This window comes from Somniosus microcephalus, chromosome 5, assembly GCF_052327205.1.
Source record: "Somniosus microcephalus isolate GS21.2 chromosome 5, FLI_Smic_1.0, whole genome shotgun sequence".
In the NCBI taxonomy this organism is placed as follows: domain Eukaryota; kingdom Metazoa; phylum Chordata; class Chondrichthyes; order Squaliformes; family Somniosidae; genus Somniosus; species Somniosus microcephalus.
Genome location: NC_140991.1, coordinates 168,575,676 through 168,602,151, shown reverse-complemented (window position 1 = coordinate 168,602,151; position 26,476 = coordinate 168,575,676). Strand labels below are relative to the sequence as shown.

The window sequence follows — 26,476 nt, the reverse complement described above, 5'->3', positions numbered from 1 at the left end:
CCAAGTGCGAATTTTTCCAGAAACAAATATCATATTGTGGCCATATAATTAACGAAGAAGGGTTGCATAAGTCACCTGAAAAAATTGAAGCGGTCATAAAAGCCCCAGCACCTGAAAATGTCTCGCAATTAAGGTCGTTCCTGGGATTGATAAATTACTATCATAAATTTTTACCGAACTTGTCAACTGTTCTGCACCCTCTTAACGCACTGCTACAAACGGGAGTAATTTGGAAATGGAGCGAAGACTGTAAACGTGCCTTCCATAAATGCAAAGGCTTGATCACGCTCATTACAACCCATCACTGCCAATCCGACTGGCGTGCGATGCATCCCCTTACGGCGTAGGAGCGGTATTATCGCATAGATTCCCTGATGGCTCCGAGCGGCCGATAGCTTTTGCGTCACGCTCATTGAACTCAGCTGAGCGTAACTATGCCCAGATCGACAGGGAAGCACTCAGCCTGGTGTGGGGAGTGAAGAAATTCAACCATTACCTACACGGACAAAAATTTACCCTGTTGACTGACCATCAACCCCTCGTCTCCATATTCAACCCTAAAAAGGGCGTTCCCATTATGACAGCGCAAAGGCTACAGAGGTGGTCCCTTTTCCTAGGGGCACACCAATATGACATAGAATACAAAGGATCAAAACAGCATGGGAATGCTGACGGTTTATCGCGCCTACCGTTGCCAACGGTAGAAGAGGCACCTACAGTGGACCCAGTGGAGATGTTCCACTCAACCATAGTAGAATGTCTACCAGTAACAAATTTTACCATTGAAAAGGAAACGAGAAATGACCCGACTCTCTCTCTCTCTCTCTCTCGAGTCTACGATTTAACGGTGAAAGGATGGCCAGCACATGGCGAACCACTGTTGCTAGCATTCTCGCAAAGAAGAGAACAGCTGTCAGTGTGCCGAGGAACCTTGATGTGTGGATCCAGAGTGGTGATTCCACCCAAACTCCAGGATAAAGTGCTAAAGGAGCTTCACGAGGGGCATCTGGGTGGAGTGAAAATGAAGAACCTAGCCAGAGCGTTTGTGTGGTGGCCAGGTATCGATGGAGACATCGAAAAAATGACCCAAGAGCTGTCTAGGATGCCAGAAGGTCCAAAACGCCCCACCACAAGCCCCTCTACATCCATGGGAGTGGCCCTCATCTCCATGGCAAAGGGTACATATCGACTTTGCTGGTCCATTTATGGACTCAATGTTCTTAATCGCGGTTGATGCACACTCCAAGTGGCCGGAGGTAATAAAGATGTCCTCCACCACCACAGAAAAAACCATCACAGTATTAAGGACCATATTTGCCAGGAATGGGCTGCCTGAACAGATCTGTTCTGATAATGGACCGCAATTTGTGTCCGAAGAATTCAGGAAGTTCTTAAAAAAAAACAATGGGGTTAAGCACTACACGTCCGCCCCATACCATCCCGCCACCAATGGATTAGCTGAAAGGTTTGTCCAGACCTTCAAGAAGGCCATGGGTAATGAAGACATAAATCTACAACATAAGGTAGATAACTTCTTGTTTGCATACAGGAATGCAACACGTGGTTACAAACCAAACTCCCGCCATGATGTTTTTCAATAGAAGACTAAGATGCCGGCTGGATTTGATCAAGCCAAACATCAGAAGGGACGTAGAGAACCGGCAATTTCAAGGCATGAATGAAAGGCCAACTAGAACCTTCCAGATAGGTCAACAAGTTTTGGCCCGGGACTACCGTACCGAGAAATGGCAGCCTGGAACTATTTGCACACGACTAGGACCGCTGATGTATACCGTGGACATTGGTGAAAGCATAATAAGGCACCATGCTGACCAGATCATAGAATCATCCGAAAAGGGACAACCTACACCACAACTCTCTACGCCTAATGATGAAGCAGAGATACCCATAGTATCTACCTCCGATCCGGTGATACTGGAACCAGATGAACCCGACACTGGCATTCAAGCCAAATCGACCTTGCCAAAAGAACCTACTACACCACCGAGGCGTTATCCGGACCGAGTCAGGAAGCCTCCAGAGAGACTGACTTATAATTGATTAACTGCAGCAAATGTGTAGATTATTGTTCTTGTAAACATGTTAATTAATGATTACTTAAAATGTTATGTACTAATTATCTAAAAGGGGAGGAATTGTAGTGTATGTACCTTTAAGAGCCCCTGTGTACTGTAATACCGGTAGTGACCACTCGGGTATATAAGCCTTTATAGCGTCTTGTATCTTTTAGTTCACCTCCAGACTTTGTTCAGTAAACACCTGTTAAACCAACTCCTGCATTCCGTGTCTCCATTAACACACGGATACAACATAAGTCATTAATACAGATTGTAAATAGCTGAGGCCCAATCACTGATTCTTGTGACACCCCACTAGTTGCAGCCTGCCACCCTGAAAATGACCCATTTATCCCTACTCTGTTTTCTGTCCATTAACCACTCCTCTATCCATGCTAATATATTATCTCCAACCCCATGAGCCCTTATCTTGCGTAGCAAACTTTTATGTGGCACCATATCAAAAGCCTTTTGGAAATCAAAATATACTACATCCACAGGTTCCCCTTTATCTACCCTGCTAGTTACAGCCTCAAAAACTTTAATTTGTCAAACACAATTTCCCTTTCATAATATGATTAGGCAGAGTCAACATGCTTTTAAGATTTTTTAAGTACCCTGTTATCACTTCCTTAATAATGGATTCCAGCATTTTCCCAATGACTGATGTCTGGCTAACTGGCTTGTAGTTCCCTGTTTTCTCTCTCCGTCCTTTCTTGAATAGCGGGATTAAATTTGTTACCTTCCAAGCCGCTCGGATCGTTCTAGAATCTAAGGAAGTTTGATAGATAACAACCAATGCATCCACTATTGCAACAGTGACTCCACTTCAAAAGTACTTCATTGGCTGAAAAGCGCTTTGAGACGTCCGGTGGTTGCGAAAGGTGCTTTATAAATGCAAGTCTTTCTCTTTCTTTCTTTCACTATCTCTGCAGCCACCTCTTTTAGAACCCTAGAATGGAGGCCAACAGGTTCAGGGGATTTGCTGGCTTTTAGTCCCCTTAGTTTCTCAAGTTTTTTTTCTGTACTGATCTTAAATACTTTAAGTTCCTCATCTCATTAGTCCCTTTCAGGTTGATCACCTTTCATTAGAAATGGGAGAAGTTAGAGATTTTGCAGTTTACAAGCAAACACAGCCTGGGAAAAGGGGGCGGGGGGGGGGTCTGTGATAGGGTGGAGTGCAGGAGTGATTAAATGATAAAAGGGATGATGGTGCAAGGCAAAAGAGGGTGTTTACTTGTCCCATTACCAGATTGGAGCCTACTTTTCAAACTTGTGAACCTCCCTTGCAGATCCTGAAGCCGAGGCAGCAGACATTATAGCTGGCATAAAAACAGAAAATGCTGGAAATACTCAGCAGGCCAGGCAGCATCTTTGGAGAGAGAAACCGAGTTAACGTTTCAGGTCGATGACCCTTTGTCAGAATTATAGCTGGCATGATTTGGTTAAACCAAATAGCTATTCATCAATATTGAATGAGGCAGTCTCCGATAATGGTCTAAGATGCTTGTCATTAAATGGGGCAACGCTGAGCACCATTGTCGTAAGTTTATCAATTTGCATTGATAAAGAATGCCATAACCAGTTTGTCTGGATGAACTGATGTATTTCTCAAAAGGAAATAACCCTGTATGATGCTGTTTGAACCTGGTACAGGAAACTTTGTGATATCCGGCACCGACAGGACCGAGCTGTTGCCGTCCCATCAAAACTGCCGGACAAACCAGCGCTAATGTTGAAACATACGGAGCTCTCTCCGTATCTGGCGGCAAACCCTGTTGCTTAGCAACAGCTTCTAAACAGTCGGCCGTACCTTGCAAGCGTCTCTGTAGCTTAGCAACAGCTTCAGCGAGACCTTGCAGAGCCTGACTGATGAGAAAAAAAAGCAACGAAAAGGAAAAAAAACCTAACAAAACGGCTCCTGATTTTTGCTGGTGGATCGAGCATTCCAGACAGTTAACCTCCGGATAAACCAAAGTTTCCTGTATATGCTGATTCCAGCAAAACAACAAATACAAGTTCAAAAATTCATTTTTCCAGATTGTTTACTTCTAAGCAATGATTTTTCATAGTATGGTTTAATGCAGTTATAAATAAAAGGCAAGAAATGGTTGTGTCTTTATAAATTTAAATTTTACTGCTGACTCCACTGTTCTAGTCTTGAGGTTGAATGGTACAATTGTTACATTAGATTGATAGAATTTGCACACACAAACTCAGGTCTTCACAAAACTATTACTTGAAATATATATATGATTCTAGGAGAGTATATAATTATGTTTGGGGTCATCTGGATTATGCTAATGACAAATTACATATGCTAATTTAATTGTAAATTTATTTTGCTTTGAATCAAAATCATAAGGCATAAGATAACAAAGATAGTTAAATTGATTTAAGTTTAATGACAAGTAGGTTAATTACCATTTCCATTTTTAAAATTAAATATTAGCTTGACTTTTTCTTTAGAAGATACAGTAAAACAAAAAACAAAATATTCCTCACAGGCTGCTGTGCCGCTGGAAGTGTATTCGCCTGCAATCTGTCCTGGGGATGGAGCTTTTAGCATAAAAGGGCGTTACACGTGCCATCTATGGTGCAGGATTGGAATTTTGGAGCAGCACCTTCCCGCTCCATCAAGGATGGGGTAAGGGTTGTAGCTGTATTGGCTGAAAAACTATTTTTGAATTCCAAATCCCCTACCATGAACATCCTGGGGGCTGCCATTGACCAGAAACTCAACAGGACCAATCACATAAATACTGTGGTTACTAGAGCAGGTTAGAGGCGCTGGGTATCCTGCAGCGAGTGGCTTACCTCCTGACTCCCCAAAGCCTCCACTACCTATGAGGCACAAGTCAGGATTGCGATGGCATATTCTCCACTTGCCTGGATGGGCGCAGCTGCAACAACACTCAAGAAACTCAACTCCATCCAAGATAAAGCACACCGCTTGATCGGCACCCCATCTTAAAAATTCAGTCCCTCTACTAGCAGTGCACCTTGGCTGCAGTGTGTACCATAATGGGATGTACTGCAGCAACTCGCCAAGGCTTCTTCGACAGCACCTCCCAAACCCGCCACCTTTTCCACCTAGAATGACAAGGGCAGCAGGTGCATAGGATCATCATAACCTCCAAGTATCCCTCCAAGTCACACACCATCCTGACTTTGACACATATCGGTGTTCCTTCTTTGTTGCTGGGTCAATGTCCTGGAACTTCCTACCTAACAGCACTGTGGAGTCTCTTCACCACATGGACTGCAGCAGTTCAAGAAGGCTCACCACCACTTTCTCAACAGCAATTAGCGATGAGCAATAAATGCTGGTCTTGCTAGCGATGCCCATATCACGAGAATCATTCAAATAAGTGATAATTGGTTTAGTTGGCACTTTCTTAATAGCCTTACTGCATAGCCTGTTGCACGACAAATGCACCTGAATTGGAAATGGCAGGGAAATTAAACAAACACTTTGTGTCTGTTCACGGAAGAAGACGCAAAAATCTTCCCAGAAAAAGTGGAGAACCAAGGGTCTAGCAAGAATGAGGAACTGAAAGAAATTAGCATCAGTAAAAAAAAAAATAGTACTGTCGAAATTAATGGAACTGAAAGCCGATAAATCCCCTGGACCTGCTGGCCTACATCCTAGGGTTTTGAAAGAGGTGGCTATAGAGATAGTGAATTCATTGGTTGTCATTTTCCAAAATTCCATAGATTCTGGAACGGTTCCTGCGGATTGGAAGGTAGCAAATGTAACCCCACTATTTAAGAAAGGAGGGAGAGAGAAAACTGGGAACTACAGACCAGTTAGCCTGATGTCCGCAATAGGGAAAATGCTAGAATCTATTAAGGACGTGGTAACAGGGCACTTAGAAAATAATACCTGTAATAGGATTGGGCAGAGTTAACATGGATTTATGAAAGGGAAATCATGTTTGACGAATCGGTTAGAGTTTTTTGAGGTTCTAACTAGCAGAATAGGTAAGGGGGAACCAGTGGATGTGGTGTATTTAGATTTTCAGAAGGCATTCGAAAGGTGCCACACAAGAGATTATTAAACAAAATTAGGGCTCAATGGGATTGGTGGTAATACACTATCATGGATTGAGGATTGGTTAACGGACAGAAAACAGAGTAGGAATAAATGGGTCATTTTCGGGTTGGCAGGCTGTAACGTGGCGTACCGCAAGGATCAGTGCTTGGGCCTCAGCTATTCATAATCCATATCAATGATTTGGATGAGAGGACCAAATGTAAAATATCCAAGTTTGCTGATGATACAAAGCTAGGTGGGAATGTAAGTTGTGAGAAGGATGCAAAGAGGCTTCAAGGGGATATAGACAGGCTAAGTGACTGGGCAAGAACATGGCAAATGGAATATAATGTGGAGAAATGTGAAGTTATCCACTTTGGTAGGAAAAATAAAAAAGACAGTTTTTTAAATGGTGAGAGACTGGGAAATGTTGGTGTTCAGAGGGACTTGGGTGTCCTTGTACACGAATCACTGAAAGTTAACATGCAGGTACAGCAAGCAATTCTGGAAGCAAATGGTATGTTGGCCTTTATTACAAGAGGATTTGAGTATAAGCGTAAAGAAGTCTTACTGCAATTATATAGGGCCCTGGTGAGACTTTACCTGGAGTATTGTGTACAGTTTCGGTCTCCTTTCCTAAGGAAGGATATACTTACCATAGAGGGAGTGCAATGAATGTCCCTGGGATGGGGGAATTCTCCTATGAGGAGAGATTGAGTAGACTAGGCCGATATTCTCCAGAGTTTAGAAGAATGAGAGGTGATCTCATTGAAACATACAAAATTCTTACAGGGCTTGACAGGGTAGATGCAGGGAGAATGTTTCCCCTGGCTGGGGAGTCCAGAACCAGGGGTCACAGTCTCAGAATAAGGGGTCGGCCATTTAGGACTGAGATGAGAAATTTCTTCATTCAGGGGGTGGTGAATATTTGGAATTCTCTACCCCAGAGGACTGTGGAGGCTCAGTCGTTCTGTATATTCAAGACCGAGATCGATAGATTTTTGGATATTAAGGGAATCGAGGGATATGGGGATAGTGCAGAAAAGTGGAGATGAGGTAGAAGATCAGCCATGATCTTATTGAATGGCGGAGCAGGCTCGAAGGGCCAAATGGCCTACTCCTGATCCTATTTCTTATGTTCTTTAATATTCATAATGTATATTTGGTGTTCGTTAGACAGAACTGCGGGCATTTCTGGTCCATAGCATCATCCTGCCACTTATAATGGTGCCAAAGGGATGGGGGGCAAAGACAAAAGAAGTGCTGCCACTTCCCCTGTTTTTCCCTCCCGCCCCCAAGTAATCGATATTGGGGCCGGAACGGGCCAAGAGCCAGGTACTACCCCAAATTCCCCTCCCTCCACCACCCTGCCCAGAATGGCGGAGTTAGAGGAATTTTACGGATTTTAGGTTTGATGTAAAAAGACTACTGAGCACTTGGTTTGAGTATAAAACAAGGCTTTAATCAACTGTATCAAAACCATGAGATTTCTAGATACATCACTAGTTCCTGGTTACAGAAACATCCTGAGCAAGCTGGGCCCACGCCCGAGTACTCCTTGTATGGTGCCACCAACTGGCTGCCCAGTGTTACTTTGAGTCATGATAAGATTCATGACATCTTTCCCGCCTGAAAGATTTGGAAGTCAGACGACTTCCTTCTAGTGGATTAGGCGGACCACGAATAGGCGCAGTCTTTTAGATCTTCGCTTGTGGCTGGAAGGCACGTCTCCTCCGACCGTGTCTTGGTTCCTGGGTCGCTTGGTCCGTACTGGTAGATCGATGGGGCCCGTGTCGCCTTGATCGATCTGCAGAAGACGGGAGATTGTGACTCCGAGTGCGGGTCCCCACAGGCGCAGAGCTGGCGTCATCTTGGTTGGTAGCCGGAGATTGACCGGCGTCCTGGCTTCGGGTGGCCATCCCATGGGGAGCGCTCGACTCCCCGAGTTGATCTGGTGGAGTAGCCGGCAGATCCCTTGATGTCCCAGGTAGGGCGTCATCCTCAAAGGAGCGCAGAGCGTCGGCATCATTACCATGGGTTCCTCTACCAGTTGGGTCCGTGGGACTGGTTGGACAGGGAGCCAGATCTCGGAGTGAAACGGTGGACTCCCGGCCATCAGGGTACCGCACGTGCGCGTAAGTGGGATTAACGTCCGTTAGTTCCACCTCGTCGACGTGGGGATCGTTTTTGGAAGATCGGACGAATCTTCGGAGCAGCACGGGGCCGGGAGCTGCCAACCATGACGGTAGGGACATCCCATGAGTGGAGCGATGCTGGAACCTGAAGAATCGCTTGTGAGGAGTGACATTGGTGGACGTAGAAAGAAGAGACCTGATGGAATGCAACGCGTCAGGGAGCATAGTTTCCCCACTGCTGGTCTGGTAAGTTGCGTGACCTCCATGCAAGACGAACAGCGTTCCAAGTGATGGCGTTGTATCTCTCAACCTGTCAGTTACCGATGGGATGATACGATGTCGTTTTACTTGTGGCAATTCCCCGTTGGGAAAGATAACTTTTGAGTTCGCTTGACATGAAGGAGGGACCCCGATCAGAGTGGATGAAATTGGCCGTACTGCAAAGGGAAAAGACTTGATCAGAGGCATTTGATCACTGTGGAAGTAAGCATATTGGGACAGGGGAAAGCAAAGGGGAAGCGTGAATATTCGTCCACCATAGTAAGCAAGTAGGTGTTTCGCGTTGGAGGAAGGCAATGACCCTTTAAAGTCAATGCTGAGTCGCTGCATAGTATGTATGAGCAAGCCATCCAACGGACGGAAGAATTGCGGTTTTAATTCCGCGCAAATTCTACAGGTGGAGCATGTTCTTTTCACATCCTCCGTAGAAAATGGGAGATTTTTAGATCGCACAAAGTGCAACATATGGGTAACACCAGGATGGCATAAGTCAGTATGAAGACCCGCAAGAGTCGAAGTTGACATAGAAGAGCAGAATGCACGCGTGAGGGTATCTGGGACTACATTCTCTTTGCCGGGTCAACAATGTATGGTGTAGCCAAAGGCGGCCAATTCCATCCTCCAGAGCTGTATTTTGTTATTCTTGATCTTAGTGCGTTTATCCAGCATAAAGGCCATGGAGCGCTGATCGGTTATAAGCATGAAATGGTGACGAGCGAGAAAATGACTCCATTTATGTACTGCTTCGATGATGGCCGTAGCCTACTTCTCGACAGGAGGATAATGGAGCTCGCTACCCTGCAAAGTTCTGGACAGAAATGCCACGGGTCAACCACCTTGATTCAAGGTAGCTGAGACCTCCACCTCCGATGCATCGCACTCGACCACGAAAGGAAGATTTTCATCGATGGAACGAAGCGTGGCTTTTTCCAGTTGTCGCTTGAGGAGGTTGAAAGCTGAAATAGCCGCTGCCTCCAATGGAAATGACTGCGTGAAGCAGGGGCTGGATCTTGTCATAGGCGAACATGCCGAGTGCCCGACGAAGAGAGCCGAGATTCGTAGGGGGAGGGAGCTACTGAAGCGGACGAAGTCGCTCCGGGTCCGGTTTGATGACATCATTGCCCACCCAGTAGCCAAGGATGTTGACTGATGGTACTGATTACACAGATTTGGACTCATTTAAGGTTAAGTTGCGACGACGGAGAATATCAAAAATTTTCTGGAGGTTGGCATCATGCTCCTTCTGGTCATGACCAGCAATGGTGATATTATCCAGATATGGAAAAGTGTCCGTTAAGTTCTCCTGTTTGACTAGGCTATCCATTGCCCGTTGAAAGACGGCCACCCCATTGGTGACCCCAAATGGAAGGCGACAAAACTGATAAAGCCGACCATTGACCTCAAAGGCCATATACTTTTTGTCAGAGTCCTTTAACGGTACTTGATGGTATGCGCTCTTTAAATCAAAAGTTGAAAATATCTTGTAGTTGGCAAGGTTATTGACCATGTCATCGATGCGTGGTAGTGGGTAGGTATCCAGGTCGGTATACTGGTTAATAGTTTGCGAGTAATCGATGCAAGATGTTTTGTTGCTTCAGAGGATTTTTAACAACGACAACTTGAGCTCGCCAGGAAGATGAACATGGCTCAATGATACCGTCAGCTAGAAGGCGAGAGATTTCTGCCTCGATAAAGGATCGATCATCTTGGCTGAAACGTCGTGATTTAGTGACTATGGGCTTACATCGGGGGGAAAAGATTGGCAAACAAGGAGGGTTTATCGAGCAAAGCTGCCGAAAGCGCACAAAACAGTACTTTGGAAATAGTAAGCTCTGGCTTTGACCCTCCAAACTCGAAAGTGAGTCTTTTGTGTTGTTTCTGGAAATCCTGTCCCAGGAGCACATCACTGCATAGGTTTTTGAGCACCCCGAGCGGCGTGGAGGAATAAGTGCGGCCATTGAGAATAAGGTCGACTAGACAAAAGCCGGAAGAGTTGGTGGTCAGTGTCGTCAGAGCCATTGCAATTTCCCTGTCTGAGAAGTAAATACGCAGTTTTAACTTACTGACAGCCCGCTCACTAATGAAGCTGTCCGAGCTGCATGAGTCGATTAGTGCACTCAAAATGTGTCCATTTAGCGAATCCTTCGTGGCTGCATGGGACAGACTTTGGGGGGAAAACAGCTGTAATGGGAGGAGGGGCAGTTTTATCCTTGACAGCTGTAACCTTTAGTAGTGGTTCTTGGGGGAGGAGCAGTTTTATAGATTGCAGCTGTAACCTTAGTAGTGGCTCTTGGGGGAGGAGCAGTTTTATAGATAGTAGCTGCAAAACTAACGGGCTCTCGACTGGTATACCTTAGAAAAGTGGCCTTTCTTACTAACAGAGGCTCTTGACTGGCATACCTTAAAGTGACCTTTCTTACTGCAATGATTGCAGGTTGCGTTACGAGCAGGACAACATTTCCTGTAGTGGAATGCACCTCCACAAAAGAAACACTTCCTTCCAGATTGCCAAGATGCCGCTAGGGCAGGGTCGTCATCAGTGAAGGCTTCGAGGGTAGGGTTGTCATCCGCTAGGTTAGAGTTGTCATCATCAGCGAGGGCTTCCGCCCGAGACCTATCGAAGGAGTCATAAAAAGTGGTAGCAGCAGCCCGTGCACGTGGTAAAAGATAGGTAACTGCATTCTTCTTTGCTAAGTCCAGGGAACATGCCTGGTCATAGGCAGCCTGTAACTCGAGGGTTTTATTCTTTTATTCTCCAACAGACGCTGGCGTATGAAGGGAGATGTAATTCCGTTAATAGAATCACGAATTAGCTCCTTCTGGTACTGCTCAGCTGTGACAGCTTTAAGATTACAATCCTTGCTGAGCCTGCGAAGCTCTTGAAGGAATTCGTCAAGTGATTCCCCGGTTGTTGTCGAGTAGTGGCTAGTAGATGCCGAGCAAAAAGTTCGCTTGGGACCTTAACATATAGTCGCTGTAATATTAGGATAGCAGAGTCGTAGTCTACACAGTCTTCGATATAGTCAAACACATGAGGAGATACATAATTGGCAAGTATCTCTAATTTATCATGAACATTCTCACCACACACCCTGAGGAAGCTGCTGAAGGTACGATACCAGTGTTTCCATACCTTAACAGTTGTAGGTGTATTCAGGTCCAGGTCAAGATGAGTAGTTTGTCCATGATGGATTGATTACTACATCGGAGTTCCCTTCTACAGTTGAAGTTGTAGCTGGCTGTTCCCGAAATTACTCAGTGTGGAGCCGATACACAGTGGATTAAATTGATGTAAAAAGACTACTGAGCACTTGGTTTGAGTATAAAACAAGGCTCTAATCAACTGTTTCAAAACCATGAGATTTCTAGTTACAGAAACATCCTGAGCAAGCTGGGCCCATACCGGAGTATTTATACTCCTTGGACGGCGCCACCAGCTGACCGCCCAGTGTTACTTCGAGTCATGATAAGATTTATGACCAGGTTTATTTTGTGTAATTACTTGATCTTTTGAGCACAAACCTAACCAAACTGTTTGCCTGCATAAGAACAATGGCTACACTTCAAAATAAATTCTTGATTTTAAAGCACTCTAGAACATCCTGAGGACATGAAAGGTACTATTAAAAATGCAAGTTCTTAATTTTTCTTCCCCCCGTGTTTTATTCTAGTTCCCAACATTGTCAGAAGGCTTATTAAGAATGTCACCTTACTATGCACATAATGTACTATGGGATGTGGTACTTTGAGTTTACTATTCTTCTAATCTACTTTCTGCAACTGTTGTAAGATTGCATGAGTGTGTGGCTGAGCCAGCATTTCTCAAACTTTGCTGTTGTGTGGCAGGTTTTCAGCTGCTAATTACACTTTTTTAAATCTACAGGAAGTAGATACACTCAAGCTTGCTGCAAACTTTGGAAAACTTTGCACAATCCCGTTAGACAGTATTCTTATGAACAATGTTGCATTACAATTTTTCATGGGTAAGTACTTTTTTAAAACTCTTGCATTCAGCAATAATTAGGGATATACTGTAAACATTAAAAATTTGACTCTGCAAAATTTTGGTTAAATTCTGCTTTGATTCTGATATTTTTACAATGGCAGTATTAAGTTTTCATTTATTAATTGTTAATTGTTTTTAATTATCTTTTTCAATTTCACTAGAAAAAATCTGATGCATAAATTGCATCATGATTCTGTTTTTAAATCTGTGTGAACAACCTATGTACCAGTATGAGTGATCTTTCACCTTAATGCACACTATACTTCAACCGTACCAGCAGTTAATAAAGTTAGACCAGTTCTGTGGAAACAGTTGTTCAAGGAGTCCATCAAGGGTGTGTGCTTATGTCATGCCTCTTTGAACTTTTCATGGCAGCTATGCTTGCTGATTCAACAAGAAGCCTACATGTGGAAGTTTACCTATGCTTCTGCACATCCAGGAAGTTCTTTGTTTCTGAGTAAACTATGAGCTTTGGCCAAGATTATGGAGGATGCCACTTGAGCGGTTTTGTTTGCAGATCACTGTGCTCTAGCAATACACAGTCTGGAGGATCTGCAATAACAACAGAAAATGCTGGAAAAACTCAGCAGGTCAGGCAACATCCGTGGAGAGAAATTTGAGTTGACGTTTCGGGTCGAACCCTTCTTCAAAACTGGAAAGAAAAGAAAATAGATCGAAGGCAGGGCTGCGATCGTACAAAAGAAGTGAAAGAAACAAAAGAAGTAAAAGAGCTAGACGAGATGGTAATAGGCTGAGATTAGGTGTGAAGTGTACTGGCAGGGCAAGATATAGCTGCCAGGTGTGAGAGAGAAACAAAAGGAAAGGGGGGGGGGGGAAGGAGTGGAAAAATTACAAGAAAAAATGTGTAATAGGGGCCGAGGTTATGATCTGAAATTGTTGAACTCGATATTGAGTCCGGAAGGCTGCAGAGTGCCTAATCGGAAGATGAGGTGCTGATCCTCGAGTTTACGTTAAGCTTCCGTGGAACAATACAAGAGGCTAAGGACGGTGAGGTCCGAGTGGGAATGGAACGGTGAATTAAAATGACAGGCGACCGGAAGCTCGGGGTCACCCTTACGGACTGAACGGAGGTGTTCCGCAAAGCGGTCACCCAATCTGCGTTTGGTCTCCCCAATGTAGAGGAGACCGCATCGTGAGCAGCGAATACAATATACTAGATTGCGAGAAGTACAAGTAAATCGCTGTTTCACCTGGAAGGGGCGTTTGGGGCCCTGGACAGTGGGAAGGGGGGAGGTATAGGGGCAGGTGTTACATCTCCTCCTGCACGGGAAGGTGCCAGGGGAAGGGCTGTTGGGGGTGATAGAGGAATGGACTAGGGTGTCTCGGAGGGAGCGGTCCCTACGGAATGCTGAAAGGGGAGGGGAGGGGAAGATACGTTTGGTGGTGGGATCACTTTGGAGGTAGCGGAAATGCCAGAGGATGATCCATTGAATGTGGAGGCTGGTGGGGTGAAAGGTGAGGACAAGGGGAACCCTATCGTGGTTCCGGGAGGGAGGGGCAGGAGTGAGGGCAGAAGTGCGGGAGATGGAACTGACACGGTCGAGGGCAGTGTCAACCACGGTAGAGGGGAATCCTCGGTTGCGGAAAAAGGAAGACATGCCTGAAGCACTGGTGTGGAAGGTGGCATCGTCGGAGCAGATACGGCGGAGACGGAGAAACTGGGAGAATGGAATAGAGTCCTTACAGGAATCGGGGTGGGAGGAAGTGTAGTCCAGGTAGCTGTGGGAGTCAGTGGGCTTGTAGTGAATATTGGTCGATAACCTATCCCCAGAGATGGAGACGGAGAAGTCGAGGAAGGGAAGAGTCAGAGATGGACCATGTGAAGGTGAGGGAAGGGTGGAAATTGGAGGCAAAGTGAATGAAATTGTCAAGTTCGGGGCGAGAGCAGGAAACGGCACCGATACAGTCATCAATGTATCGGAAAAAGAGGTGAGGGAGGGGACCCGAGTAGGACTGGAACAAAGATTGTTCCACATAGCCCACGAAAAGGCAGGCATAGCTAGGACCCATGCGGGTACCCATGGCAACACCTTTGATTTGGAGGAAATGAGTGGAGTTAAAGGAGAAGTTGTTCAATGTGAGAACAAGTTCAGCCAGGCGGAGGAGGGTGGTGGTGGATGGGGACTGGTCGGGCCTCTGTTCAAGGAAGAAGCGGAGCACCCTCAGGCCATCCGGGTGGGGGATGGAGGTGTAGAGTGATTGTACGTCCATGGTGAAAAGGAAGCGGTTGGGGCCAGGAAACTGGAAACTATTAGTGGCGGAGGGCGTCCAAAGAGTCACGGATGTAGGTGGAAAGAGACTGGACAAGGGGAGGAAAAGATCGAGTCAAGATAGGAAGAGATAAGTTCCGTGGGGCAAGAACAGGCTGAAACGATGGGTCTACCAGTGCAGTCCTGTTTGTGGATCTTGGGAAGGAGGTAGAAGCGGGCTGTGCGGGGTTGGGGAACTATGAGGTTGGTGGCAGCGGGGGGAAGATCTCCAGAGTTAACAGTTTCCATTTCCGTGGCCCCATCTGCTTCCTTTTCACCATGGACGTACAATCACTCTACACCTCCATATCCCACCCGGATGGCCTGAGGGTGCTCCGCTTCTTCCTTGAACAGAGGCCCGACCAGTCCCCATCCACCACCACCCTCCTCCGCCTGGCTGAACTTGTTCTCACATTGAACAACTTCTCCTTTAACTCCACTCATTTCCTCCAAATCAAAGGTGTTGCCATGGGTACCCGCATGGGTCCTAGCTATGCCTGCCTTTTCGTGGGCTATGTGGAACAATCTTTGTTCCAGTCCTACTCGGGTCCCCTCCCTCACCTCTTTTTCCGATACATTGATGACTGTATCGGTGCCGTTTCCTGCTCTCGCCCCGAACTTGACAATTTCATTCACTTTGCCTCCAATTTCCACCCTTCCCTCACCTTCACATGGTCCATCTCTGACTCTTCCCTTCCTCGACTTCTCCGTCTCCATCTCTGGGGATAGGTTATCGACCAATATTCACTACAAGCCCACTGACTCCCACAGCTACCTGGACTACACTTCCTCCCACCCCGATTCCTGTAAGGACTCTATTCCATTCTCCCAGTTTCTCCGTCTCCGCCGTATCTGCTCCGACGATGCCACCTTCCACACCAGTGCTTCAGACATGTCTTCCTTTTTCCGCAACCGAGGATTCCCCTCTACCGTGGTTGACACTGCCCTCGACCGTGTCAGTTCCATCTCCCGCACTTCTGCCCTCACCCCTGCCCCTCCCTCCCGGAACCATGATAGGGTTCCCCTTGTCCTCACCTTTCACCCCAACAGCCTCCACATTCAACGGATCATCCTCTGGCATTTCCGCTACCTCCAAAGTGATCCCACCACCAAACGTATCTTCCCCTCCCCTCCCCTTTCAGCATTCCGTAGGGACCGCTCCCTCCGAGACAGCCTAGTCCACTCCACTCCTCTATCACCCCAAACAGCCCTTCCCCTTCGTCTGGCACCTTCCCGTGCAAGCGGAGGAGATGTAACACCTGCCCCTATACCTCCCCCCTTCCCACTGTCCAGGGCCCCAAACACCCTTTCCAGGTGAAACAGCACTTTACTTGTACTTCTCGCAATCTAGTATACTGTATTCGCTGCTCACGATGCGGTCTCCTCTACATTGGGGAGACCAAACGCAGATTGGGTGACCGCTTTGCGGAACACCTCCGTTCAGTCCGGAAGGGTGACCCCGAGCTTCCGGTCGCCTGTCATTTTAATTCACTGCTCCATTCCCACTCGGACCTCACCGTCCTTGGCCTCTTGTATTGTTCCACGGAAGCTCAACGTAAACTCGAGGAACAGCACCTCACCTTCCAATTTCAGATCATAACCTCGGCACCTATTACACATTTTTTCTGTAATTTTTCCACTCCTTTTCCGCCCCCCCCCCCTTTCCTTTTATTTCTCTCTCACACCTGGCAGCTATCTCTTGCCCTGCCAGTACACTTTTACACCTAATCTCAGCCTATTACCATCTCGTCTAGCTCTTTTGTTTCTTTCACTTCTTTTGTCCGATCGCAGCCCTGCCTTCGATCTAATTTCTTTCCAGTTTTGAAGAAGAGTTCGACCCGAAACGACAACTCAAATTTCTCTCCACGGATGTTGCCTGACCTGCTGAGTTTTTCCAGCATTTTCTGTTGTTATTAAGTAATGCTTCAGTTGTAGAGTTTTGGTGAGACCTCACCTGGAGTACTGCAGTCAGTTTGGTGCACCGAACCTCAAAAGATATATTGGCCTTGGACGGTGTACAGTGCAAATTCACCAGAATGATACCAGGCCATATAAGGCTAAATTTTGAGGGCAGGTTGAATAATCTTGGTTGTATTCCCTTGAGTTTATATGGTTGAAGGTAATCTAATCTAGGTATTTAAAATGATTAAGGGATTCGATAGGGTAGATACAAAAACTATTTCCTCTGGTTAGGGAATCCAGAAAAAAGGGGCATAATCTTAGAATTAGAGCAAGGTCATTCTGGAGTGAAATCAGGAAACACTTGTTCACACACAGGATAGTGCAAATTTGGAACTCTCCCCCAGAAGCCTGTGGATGCTGGGTCAATAAAGGCCGAGATCGATAGATTTTTTTTTTAGGTAAGCGCATCAAGGGATATGGAATAAAGGTGGGTAAATGCAGTTGTAGTACAGATCAACCACGATCTAATAGAATGGCAGAACAGGTTTGAGGGACTGATGGTCTATTCCTGTTCCTATGTTCAACCAACACCACTAAAAACAGATCATCTGGTATTTCATCCCATTGCTGTTTCTGGGACCTTGCTGTATGCAAATTAGCTGCCACATTTGCCTACAAAACTGATTATATTTCAGATCTAATTAATTTGGCTGTGAAGCTCTTTGGGAAGTCCTGAGGACGTGAATAGCTCTTTATAAATGCTAGTTAATTCTTTAAAATGGTAGGCATTATAAAGAATTGATTTATTTTCAGGATTCTGAATTATCAAGTCCTTCACCAAATTGAGCTATTGTATTGATGTGCTCAGAATTGTCAGAGCGGACTGATTGCAAGAAGGATCTATTTTACTCCAAGTATTAATTTTAACATCTGGTAATCGTTCATTTTTGTGTTTGTCTAACTTATGGTATTGATACTATTAGACGTAACCTATATGAAACATTTGTGAGAAATGATTTAATAGTGTCAAATTATGGAATGTAACTGAGCTACTACAGACCATTAAAAGATGAATATCTTCCTGGTGGCAGATTATATGCAGCAGACTGGGGGACAAGCACATCTCTTCTTCTGGCTAACTGTGGAAGGATATAGAGTCACTGCACAGCAGCAGCTGGACGTTTTACAAAGTGTGCAAAAGGATGGAAAAAGACACAGCAATCAAACCAAAGGATTGTTACGTGTTGCAGCTGTTGGTGTTTATGATCAGTATTTGTCAGAAAAGGTAAGCATATGCCATTCTTGTTGGCTTGAAATAGAGTACTTAATATGCTTCATGTATCATTGTGGATTTACTGGTAGCACTCTTGCCTTTTAAGTCAGAAGGTTGTGGGTTGAAGCCTTACTCCAGAGTTTTGAGTACATAATCTAGGCTGACACTTAAGTGCAGTACTGAAGTGCCATCTTTCGGATAAGATGTTCAACTGCTCCTCAGACTAATTTAAAAGATCCCGTGGCACTATTTGAAGAAGGGCAGAGAAGTTCTCCTGGTGTCCTGGCCAATATTTACTGCTCAACTAACACCACTGGAAAACAAAATCCAAATTATCTGGTCATTTATTTCATTGTTGTTTGCGGGACTGAAGAGCTTCCTTCTGTGCTGTAAAATTCTCTGAGAGGCTGTATGCATATGTTTAATAATTTTAATTTGTGTAGTTCAACTCTCGATACTCGAGGGATTATAGGACATGGTACTTCTGAAATACAAGGTCAAAACATTAACTTGTGTATTAAATGCTACCTTCACCTTCCCTTCTGTACTGTCAGTGGTTCTTTCCAGGTTAATCAAATCTGACCAATGCTAACCCTAACTGAACTGCCTTGACTTCAGTTAGACTTGTAAGTTGGGATTGCCATGTTAGCTGTGCAACAGCCCAGAAGATTAGACTCCTCCAAAGTCATTGTCCCCTTCCAAGGAGCCACCATAATTTAATTGTCCACCCAGCGATTGTTAACCAATCTTATCACTGCATGCATTCAGCAGTTCCATAGGGATGAGCTCTTTCCGCATGGGTATCTAAGCACAATTGCATCACCCATCGTGAATAAGGAAACAATGCTTTCAGGTAGGGTCTCGTGAGTTAGACTTTTGATAATGAAGCAAAAAGGTTGTACTGCTTCATTACATTTTGTGACTCACTTCCCTCTCGTGAGTGACGCAGGTGAACCTCAAGAACAGCTTATTTTGGCGACTGCCTTGCTTTCCAGAGTAATAAGCATCATCTGGTAGAGCCTAATTACAGTATTTGGTTAAAAGATATATTGCATCCTTTGGACCATGTGGTAGGCAACAGATCAGTACAGTGTAGACCATTAACAAGATTAAAAAAGCAAGTTCAACAGGCTTTTTACTAAAATTGAAACTAAATCTACCTCTGCAGGGAAATTGGCTGAAGCCAAAAAATAGATACTCTTCAGATTTGCATTGCTGCTTGCTGAACATACATTTCCAAGCACCATTGTGTGTAGGTTATAAAGGTATGGATGCAGTCTTTAGTTCATAGCAAGGTTGATATTAGTTGGCAGATGAAAATCTGGAAACTTCTTGCATCAATTACTTGCTTTGGAAATCTCCATTTATCTGAAATGTTCCTCTTGAGCTGTTTTATGTGATGCCCAGAATAGGCTCCTGATTGCTCTCATAATGGATGATGCTTCAAACCAAAGCTGAAAAAAATACATTCTACAGTTATGATGATGCAGAAATACCTTTCATTTGACTGGGCACTTATTAACCTTCAAGTAAAATAACCTAGGTGATCTCATACATACAAAAACAATAATGAAATTGAGAGAGTTTGTTTCTTTTCCAGTCATGAGAACATAAGAAATAGGAGCAGGAGTAGGCCCTTCGAGCCTGCTCCACCATTCACTTTAACTCCACTTTCCTGCCCTATTCCCATATCCCTTGATTCTCTTAGTATACAAAAATCTACCTACAGGAAACTTCGCGATATCCGGCACCGGCGGGACTGAGCTGCTGCCGATCTATCAAAACTTCCGGATAGACCAGCGCTAATGTTGAAGGATACGGAGGTTTTCATCTCCGTATCCGACAACAAACACTGTTGCTTAGCAACAGCTTGTAAACACTCGGCCCGTACCTTGGAAGCGTCTCTGAAGCTGTTGCTAAGCTACAGAGACGCTTTCCAGAGCCTGACTTGTTAATAAAAAAATTAAAATGCTAGGAGAAGAAAAAAAACCTAACCAAAACGGCTGCTGATTTCTGCCGTTAGATCGAGGTTTCCAGACATACAACCTCCGGATAAACCAAAGTTTCCTCTATCTCTGTCTTGAATATACTCCACGACTGAGCATCCACAGCCTTCTGGGGTAGAGAATTCCAAAGATTCACAACCCTTTGAGTGAAGACATTTTCCCTCATCTCAGTCCTAAATGGTCGACCCCTTTATTCTGAGACTGTGACCCCTAGTTCTAGACTCCACAGCCAGGGAAAACTTCCTCCCAGCATCTACCTTGCCAAGCCCCTTAAGAATTTTATATGTTTCAATGAGATCACCTCTCATTCTCCTAACCTGTAGGAAATATAGGCCTATCTCTCCTCATGGGACAATCCCCTCATCCCAGGAATCTGTCTGGAGAACCTTTGTTACACTCCCTCTAAGGCAAGTATATCATTCCTTGGGTAAGGAGACCAAAACTGTACATGGTACTCCAGATGTGGTCTCACCAAGGCCCTATATAATTGCAGTAAGACTTTACTCTTGTACTCTAATCCCTTTATAATATCTGAGTGACAGCTGCCAACGACCGGAAGCTGCGCAGAAGCGTACTGCGCACTCCAACAACCGGAAGCATGATGTTTCTGCTTTTATAAAAACGAGCATGCTAATGAGTCTGCTTCCTTCCCGGCTTTTTCTCGGGAGTCTGCTTCCTTCCCGGCTTTTTCCTCGGGAGTCTGCTCTCTTCCCGGCTTTTTCTCAGGTGTCTGCTCCTTTCCCGGCTTTTTCTCAGGTGTCTGCTTCCTTCCCGGCTTTTTCTCGGGAGTCTGCTCTCTTCCCGGCTTTTTCTCGGGAGTCTGCTCTCTTCCCGGCTTTTTCTCAGGTGTCTGCTCCTTTCCCGGCTTTTTCTCGGGTGTCTGCTCCTTTCCTGGCTTTTTCTCACCAGCCTGCTCCCTTCCCGGCTTTTTCTCAGGAGTCTGCTCTCTTCCTGGCTTTTTCTCAGGTGTCTGCTCACTTCCCGGCTTTTTCTCAGGTGTCTGCTCCTTTCCCGGCTTTTTCTCAGGTGTCTGCTCTCTTCCCGGCTTTTTCTCAGGTGTCTGCTCCCTTCCCGGCTTTTTCTCACCAGCCTGCTCCCTTCCCGGCTTTTTCTCACCAGCCCGCTCCCTTCCTGGCTTTTTCTCACCAGCTTGCTCCCTTCCTGGCTTTAAAAATTTTTTTTAACCAGCCCGCTCCCATGACAAACTTTAAAAAAAATTCTGCTTTTCTATTTTTCCTACCAAAGTGGATAACTTCACATTTCTCCACATTCTATTCCGTCTGCCATGTTCTTGCCCACTCACTTAACCTGTCTATATCCCTTTGCAGCCTCTTTGCGTCCTCCTCACAGCTTGATGTCACACTTAGCTTTTTATCGTCAGCAAATTTAGATACATTACACTCGGACCCCTTGTCTAAGTCATTGATTGATATAGATTGTAAATAGCTGAGGCCCAAGCACTGACCTTTGCGGTACCCCACTAGTTACAGCTTGCCAACCCAAAAATGTCTCGTCAGAAATGTCACTATTTCCAAGTGGCAGTAGCCTAATCAAAAATCTCTCACTGCTTAACAGTCAACCAGTCAGTGAAATCAACCCAATGACTTGCATTTCATTAGGCCATTTTGGCCACTAACATATAAGTGATCTAATCTACTACATCACCATCACAAGCCCCCACCACAAACTCTGTGCTCTTGCCATCAATGCCATCTGTTTCAGGCTAATCCAGACTGTTCACAACCTCAGCGTCCTGTTTGACCCTGAACTGAGCTTCCTACCTCATATTCTCCATCACAAGACCGCCTACTTCCACCTTCGTAACATCGCACACCTCCCCTGCCTCAGCCTGTTTGATGCTCAAACCCTCATTCATGCCTTTGTCACCTCCAGACTCAACTATTACAAATTCTCTCTTGGGCAGCCTCCCATCCAAAAACCTCTAAACTGTAGCTTATCCAAAATTCTGGCACTCATAACCTATCCTGCAACAAGTCCTGCTCACTCATCACTCACATCCTTGCTAACCAGCATTAGCTTCCAGTGCCTCAAATTTCAAATTCTTATTCTTGTATTTAAATCCCTTCATCTTCATGACCTCGCTGTTTTCTATCTCTGTAATCTCCTCTATCCCTACATTCACCTCCCTGAGCTCTCTGCTTCTCTGAGTGGTGCCTTCAGGTGCATAAACCCCATGCTCTGGAATTCCTCCCTAAAGTCTTTGTCTCTCCACCCTATCTTCCTTTAAGATCCTCCTTCAAATCCACCACTTCGACCAACTTTTGATAACCCCACTAAATATCTCCTTCTTTGGCTCAACATCCATTTTTTTCCTTAGTGCTCAGTGAAGCCCCTTTGGACAGGTTTTTTTCTTCATTAAAGGCATTATTTGGATGTACAGGAAACTCTTTGGTATTCGGCACCAACAGGACCGGGATGGTGCCGGTTAATTAAAAATTCCGGATGACGGAGAGGGTTATCTACCGAGGCTATTTTTAACAAACAAAAATTAAAAAATCAAGAAATGTGCAGTATAATTGGGTACTCACCTACAGAATGTTGTGTTAAAGAGACTACGAGCAGCGTGGGAGAGTCAGACTCCTGTTATTGAGGTGTTCGGACTTCCGACGGCACCAAGAAGCTGAGTAGTGGCAGTTTGGAGAACGGCCACCGCGGGAGACTCTGACTCGGCAACATTTCCGGTTATTGAGGTGTTGTTTTCGGAGTATGAATTTTGCCGGTTAATAGAGAATTCTGGATATTTAGGTGCCGTTTAAACGAGAGTTTTCTGTAAGTTGTTGTAGTACACCATATATATTAATGACCTAGATGAAGAAATAGAAGGTTGCATAACCAAGGAGGCACAGTAAGTTGTGTGGGTGGGAGGAGGGAGTCACAAAGCGACATAGACAGACTAAGTGAGTGGGCAAAACTATAGCAGATTAAATTCAATGTGGTGAAGTATGAGGTCATCTAATTTGGATCTAAAAAAGACAAATCGGAATATTTTAATGGTGTGAGACTTGGAGCTGCGAAGGAGCAAATATATTTAGGTGTCCACGTACACACATCACTACAAAAAGTAATCAAAAAGACGAATGGAATGCTGGCCTTTCTCCCAAGTGCATTGGAATACAAAAGTGAGGAAGTGATGATTCAGTTGTACAGAGCCTTGGTCAGACCCCATCTGGAGTGTTCAGTGTTGATCACCAATTGTCAAGATATATATATATATATTGATCTTGGAGTGGGTACCATGCAGATTCACCAGAATGATATTGGGGCTTAAATGGTTGCATAAATTTGCCTTGTATTCCCTTTTTGTTTAGAAGGTTGAGCAGTGATCTAATCAAGGTATTTAAAATAATTAAAGGATTCAGTAGAGTAGATACAGAGAAACTATTTCCTTTTGATATGGGAATCCAGAACAAGCGGGCATAATTGGATAGGCTGGGTTTGTTTTCTTTGGAACAGAGGAGGCTGAGGGGGAGACCTTACTGAGATGTATAAAATTATGAGGGGCCTAGATAGAGTGGACAGGAAGAACCTATTTCCCTTAGCAGAGAGGTCAATAACCAGGGGGCATAGATTTCAAGTAAATGGTAGAAGGGATTTGAGAGGAAATTTCTTCACCCAGAGGGTGGTTGGGGCCTGGAACTCACTACCTGAAAATGTGGTAGAGGCAGAAACCCTCATCACATTTAAGAAGTGCCGTAACCTACAGGGCTATGGACCAAGAGCTGGAAAATGGTATTGGGCTGGATAGCTCTTTGTCGGCCGGCGCGGACACAATGGGCCAAAATGGCCTCCTTCCTTGCTGTAAATTTCTATGATTTCTATAATAAAATTAGAACTAGGTCATTTAGGAGTGAAATCAAGAAGCATTTTTTACACAAAGGGTAGTAGAAATCTGGAAATGGTGGATCGACCTCGAGGGACTGAGTGGCCTACTCCTGTTTCTATGTGTAGTCATTTCTTGAATCAAGGTCATGTTTCAGATACTCTAAAGTTCACCCACCTTTCCTGTGAGTACTCTAGGATTCTTGTGTTTCCTCAGATGTTAAATGGAACTAGATGGTCTTGTTACTGAAATTTGTCCTGAGATGTCTCGTTTTCTCAAAGAACTGAAGGCAGTTCATGGAGAGATGGATGTAGTGCATGTAAATGCTAATTTGAGCTGAAAATCTTTGAGGGCAGACATCCTTCCTGATTTTCCCACTTGTACCTTGCCCAACCCATGGTACGTGCCGTATAAAATATATTTGAAGAGCAACTGATTTGACAAATTTACCTTTCTCTGCATCATATAAAGTTGTAACTCCATTATTACTGCACATGTGATCTTGAGCTGGTGTCTGAAGATAGCTTGGTCCTTGGCCAAGATCACTAACTAGTGAAGACATTCTGTTTTTACAAATATTTGTTGGTACCTCAAAGTCAGATTATGTACAGGACTGTTAAATCAGCTAATCTCTAAACACCATGCATCTTGTAATTTCATCAGTCTTTGATATATTGGAACATTCATTTTTAACAATGGGTCATATTTTGTGACCCCTACGGGTGCGTACGAGGTGCGCATGCGCTGGTAGGGGCCGTGCAAGTTCCGGGTTTAGGCATGTGAAGCGCATGTGCTAAAACCCGGAACTTGTGATCTGTCAAGATCCTCCGTATCCCTGGGAGATGGGCCTCTGTGGGTGGAGAGTTGGGCTATTTGCCCAACTTTCGCCCGCTGAATGCCCGAGAAATTCTTACGCCTCATAAAAGCAGGCGTAAGGCCTGCTTTTACCAGTATGAGTTTTAAAAAATAGAAAAATAAAATGTTATCACTCATTTATACATTAAAAACCCTGTCCAATAAGGCGAGTTTATTTTTAGCCCCATTAAAACATATTCAAAAAATTAAATATTTGTTTAAAATATTTAATTAAATGGCATTTTAAATATGTAATTAAAAAAAAATGTATTTCATGTGTTTGTGTATTTAAGTGATGCCCATTCATACTTATGGGCATTCCATACGTACAGAACTCTCATAAGTATGAATAGAGATTCCCTTTTATTGGTTGGGCCGGCCCACGTGATCCCAAGGGCGCTTGTGAACCGCACGTGCCCCTGGGATACGTGGACCTCTGCCCGCGCATACCCGGAGAGGACTAGGATCACAAGCCTCCATATCTCCCAGGCCACCAGGTAAATGCGTAGATATTTTACAGGTCAGAGGCATCCGCCCGCGGGAAGCCTCCGATCGCAAATGTTGGGCCAATATCCGAGATTTTTTGCTTGTGGGATGCCAGGACTGTCTTAACTTTAGTTTCTGCAGCTGAGAAAGAATAGGTTATAAATCTTACATTTTTGTCCTTCACGCGAATAGGTAGTATCTAGGTTTCAGGATACCAGCCCATAACACTTCTTAAATTGAAAGGTGCTATTTCACTTCCTCCACTCGGTGGGATTTGCCAGGGAGAGGGGGAAATATGTTTGGAGGAGTCCCTTGTTCAAAAAGGGAAGCTGCTATTGTGAGTACTGTAACTGGCAAAAAATATACGGTTACTTCAATCGCACATTTGAAAAATTTAAATGTTACTAATGCCAATGGCAGAAACAAAATAAGCGGTGATTAATACGCATTTAGTGGAAGATTGTTGAATTACCAATGAGATCTTTTTTCTCTCCTTTACCAGGCATCTCCAAGAGTCCACGTGGATGATAATTTGGTTGCTAAATTGGCAGAAAAGTTAAATTATGAGGATCCCACACCAGAAATATTTGATGATATTCAAAGAAAAGTAGGTTTGAAGAAAAACTTGCACTTTGTTAGCTGCCCTCCCTCTTTCTCCGGCACTTGTGCTAGAAGATTGGAGCACTCTGGAAAGTGGATTTTTCCATTACCAACTTCAGTGCCACTCCATAATTGAGTGAGAAAAGGAGTGTATTTACAGAATAGCAAAAGTGCTGGGAATTTTTCATTTTTAAAAATTGCTCCATCAAACTAACTTGCTAAACGTAGTCCATAAGAGCGGACGAGTCTGAATGTCAGTTGAAACTGTGATTCAAACTGCAGGTTCTCTGAGAATTGAACATTCTGTTGCCAGATATTTCAAAATTAATTTGACTAAATATACAAATCATGACGGCAATAGTTATGTATCATTATTTTTTAAATCCGGGTTTAGCCAATCTTAGTACTGCAGCTAATCCGGAATTCGAATCTCAAACAGGTTACTGAGATATGTTAATCCCTGTCCCCCTGCCCTTCAGAAACCAGGTGGGGGACAGTTAAAATAAGAGCAGCAACTTCCCAGAATGCTGACAAGCTACATGCAAATGAGGCCTGGTTGTTAAAATCAGCTGACGTTCACACCGATGATACCGTTTGGGTTCTGTGCCTGCTTGAGATCCCGCCCTCCGTATTAATCGAGTCCCTCCGAACCCACAGGAAAACTCTGCTCCTTCGGATCCCACAAGGAAACCATGGACCTCCCCTGCCC

At 44.6% G+C, this 26,476-nt stretch overlaps 1 protein-coding gene across 15 annotated transcripts in view; it reads left to right on the top strand.

The window, feature by feature from the left end:
- The window catches only part of snx13 (sorting nexin 13), a 310,603-nt gene that overhangs the window by 226,929 nt on the left and 57,198 nt on the right, over positions 1 to 26,476 (top strand). For all 15 annotated transcript variants that reach the window (XM_085988419.1, XM_085988416.1, XM_085988415.1 and 12 more), the window contains 3 exons: positions 12,412 to 12,511; positions 17,798 to 17,991; positions 25,670 to 25,774. In XM_085988419.1, the coding sequence (XP_085844545.1) occupies positions 12,412 to 12,511; positions 17,798 to 17,991; positions 25,670 to 25,774 (399 nt within the window). The remainder of the gene's footprint in view (positions 1 to 12,411; positions 12,512 to 17,797; positions 17,992 to 25,669; positions 25,775 to 26,476) is intronic.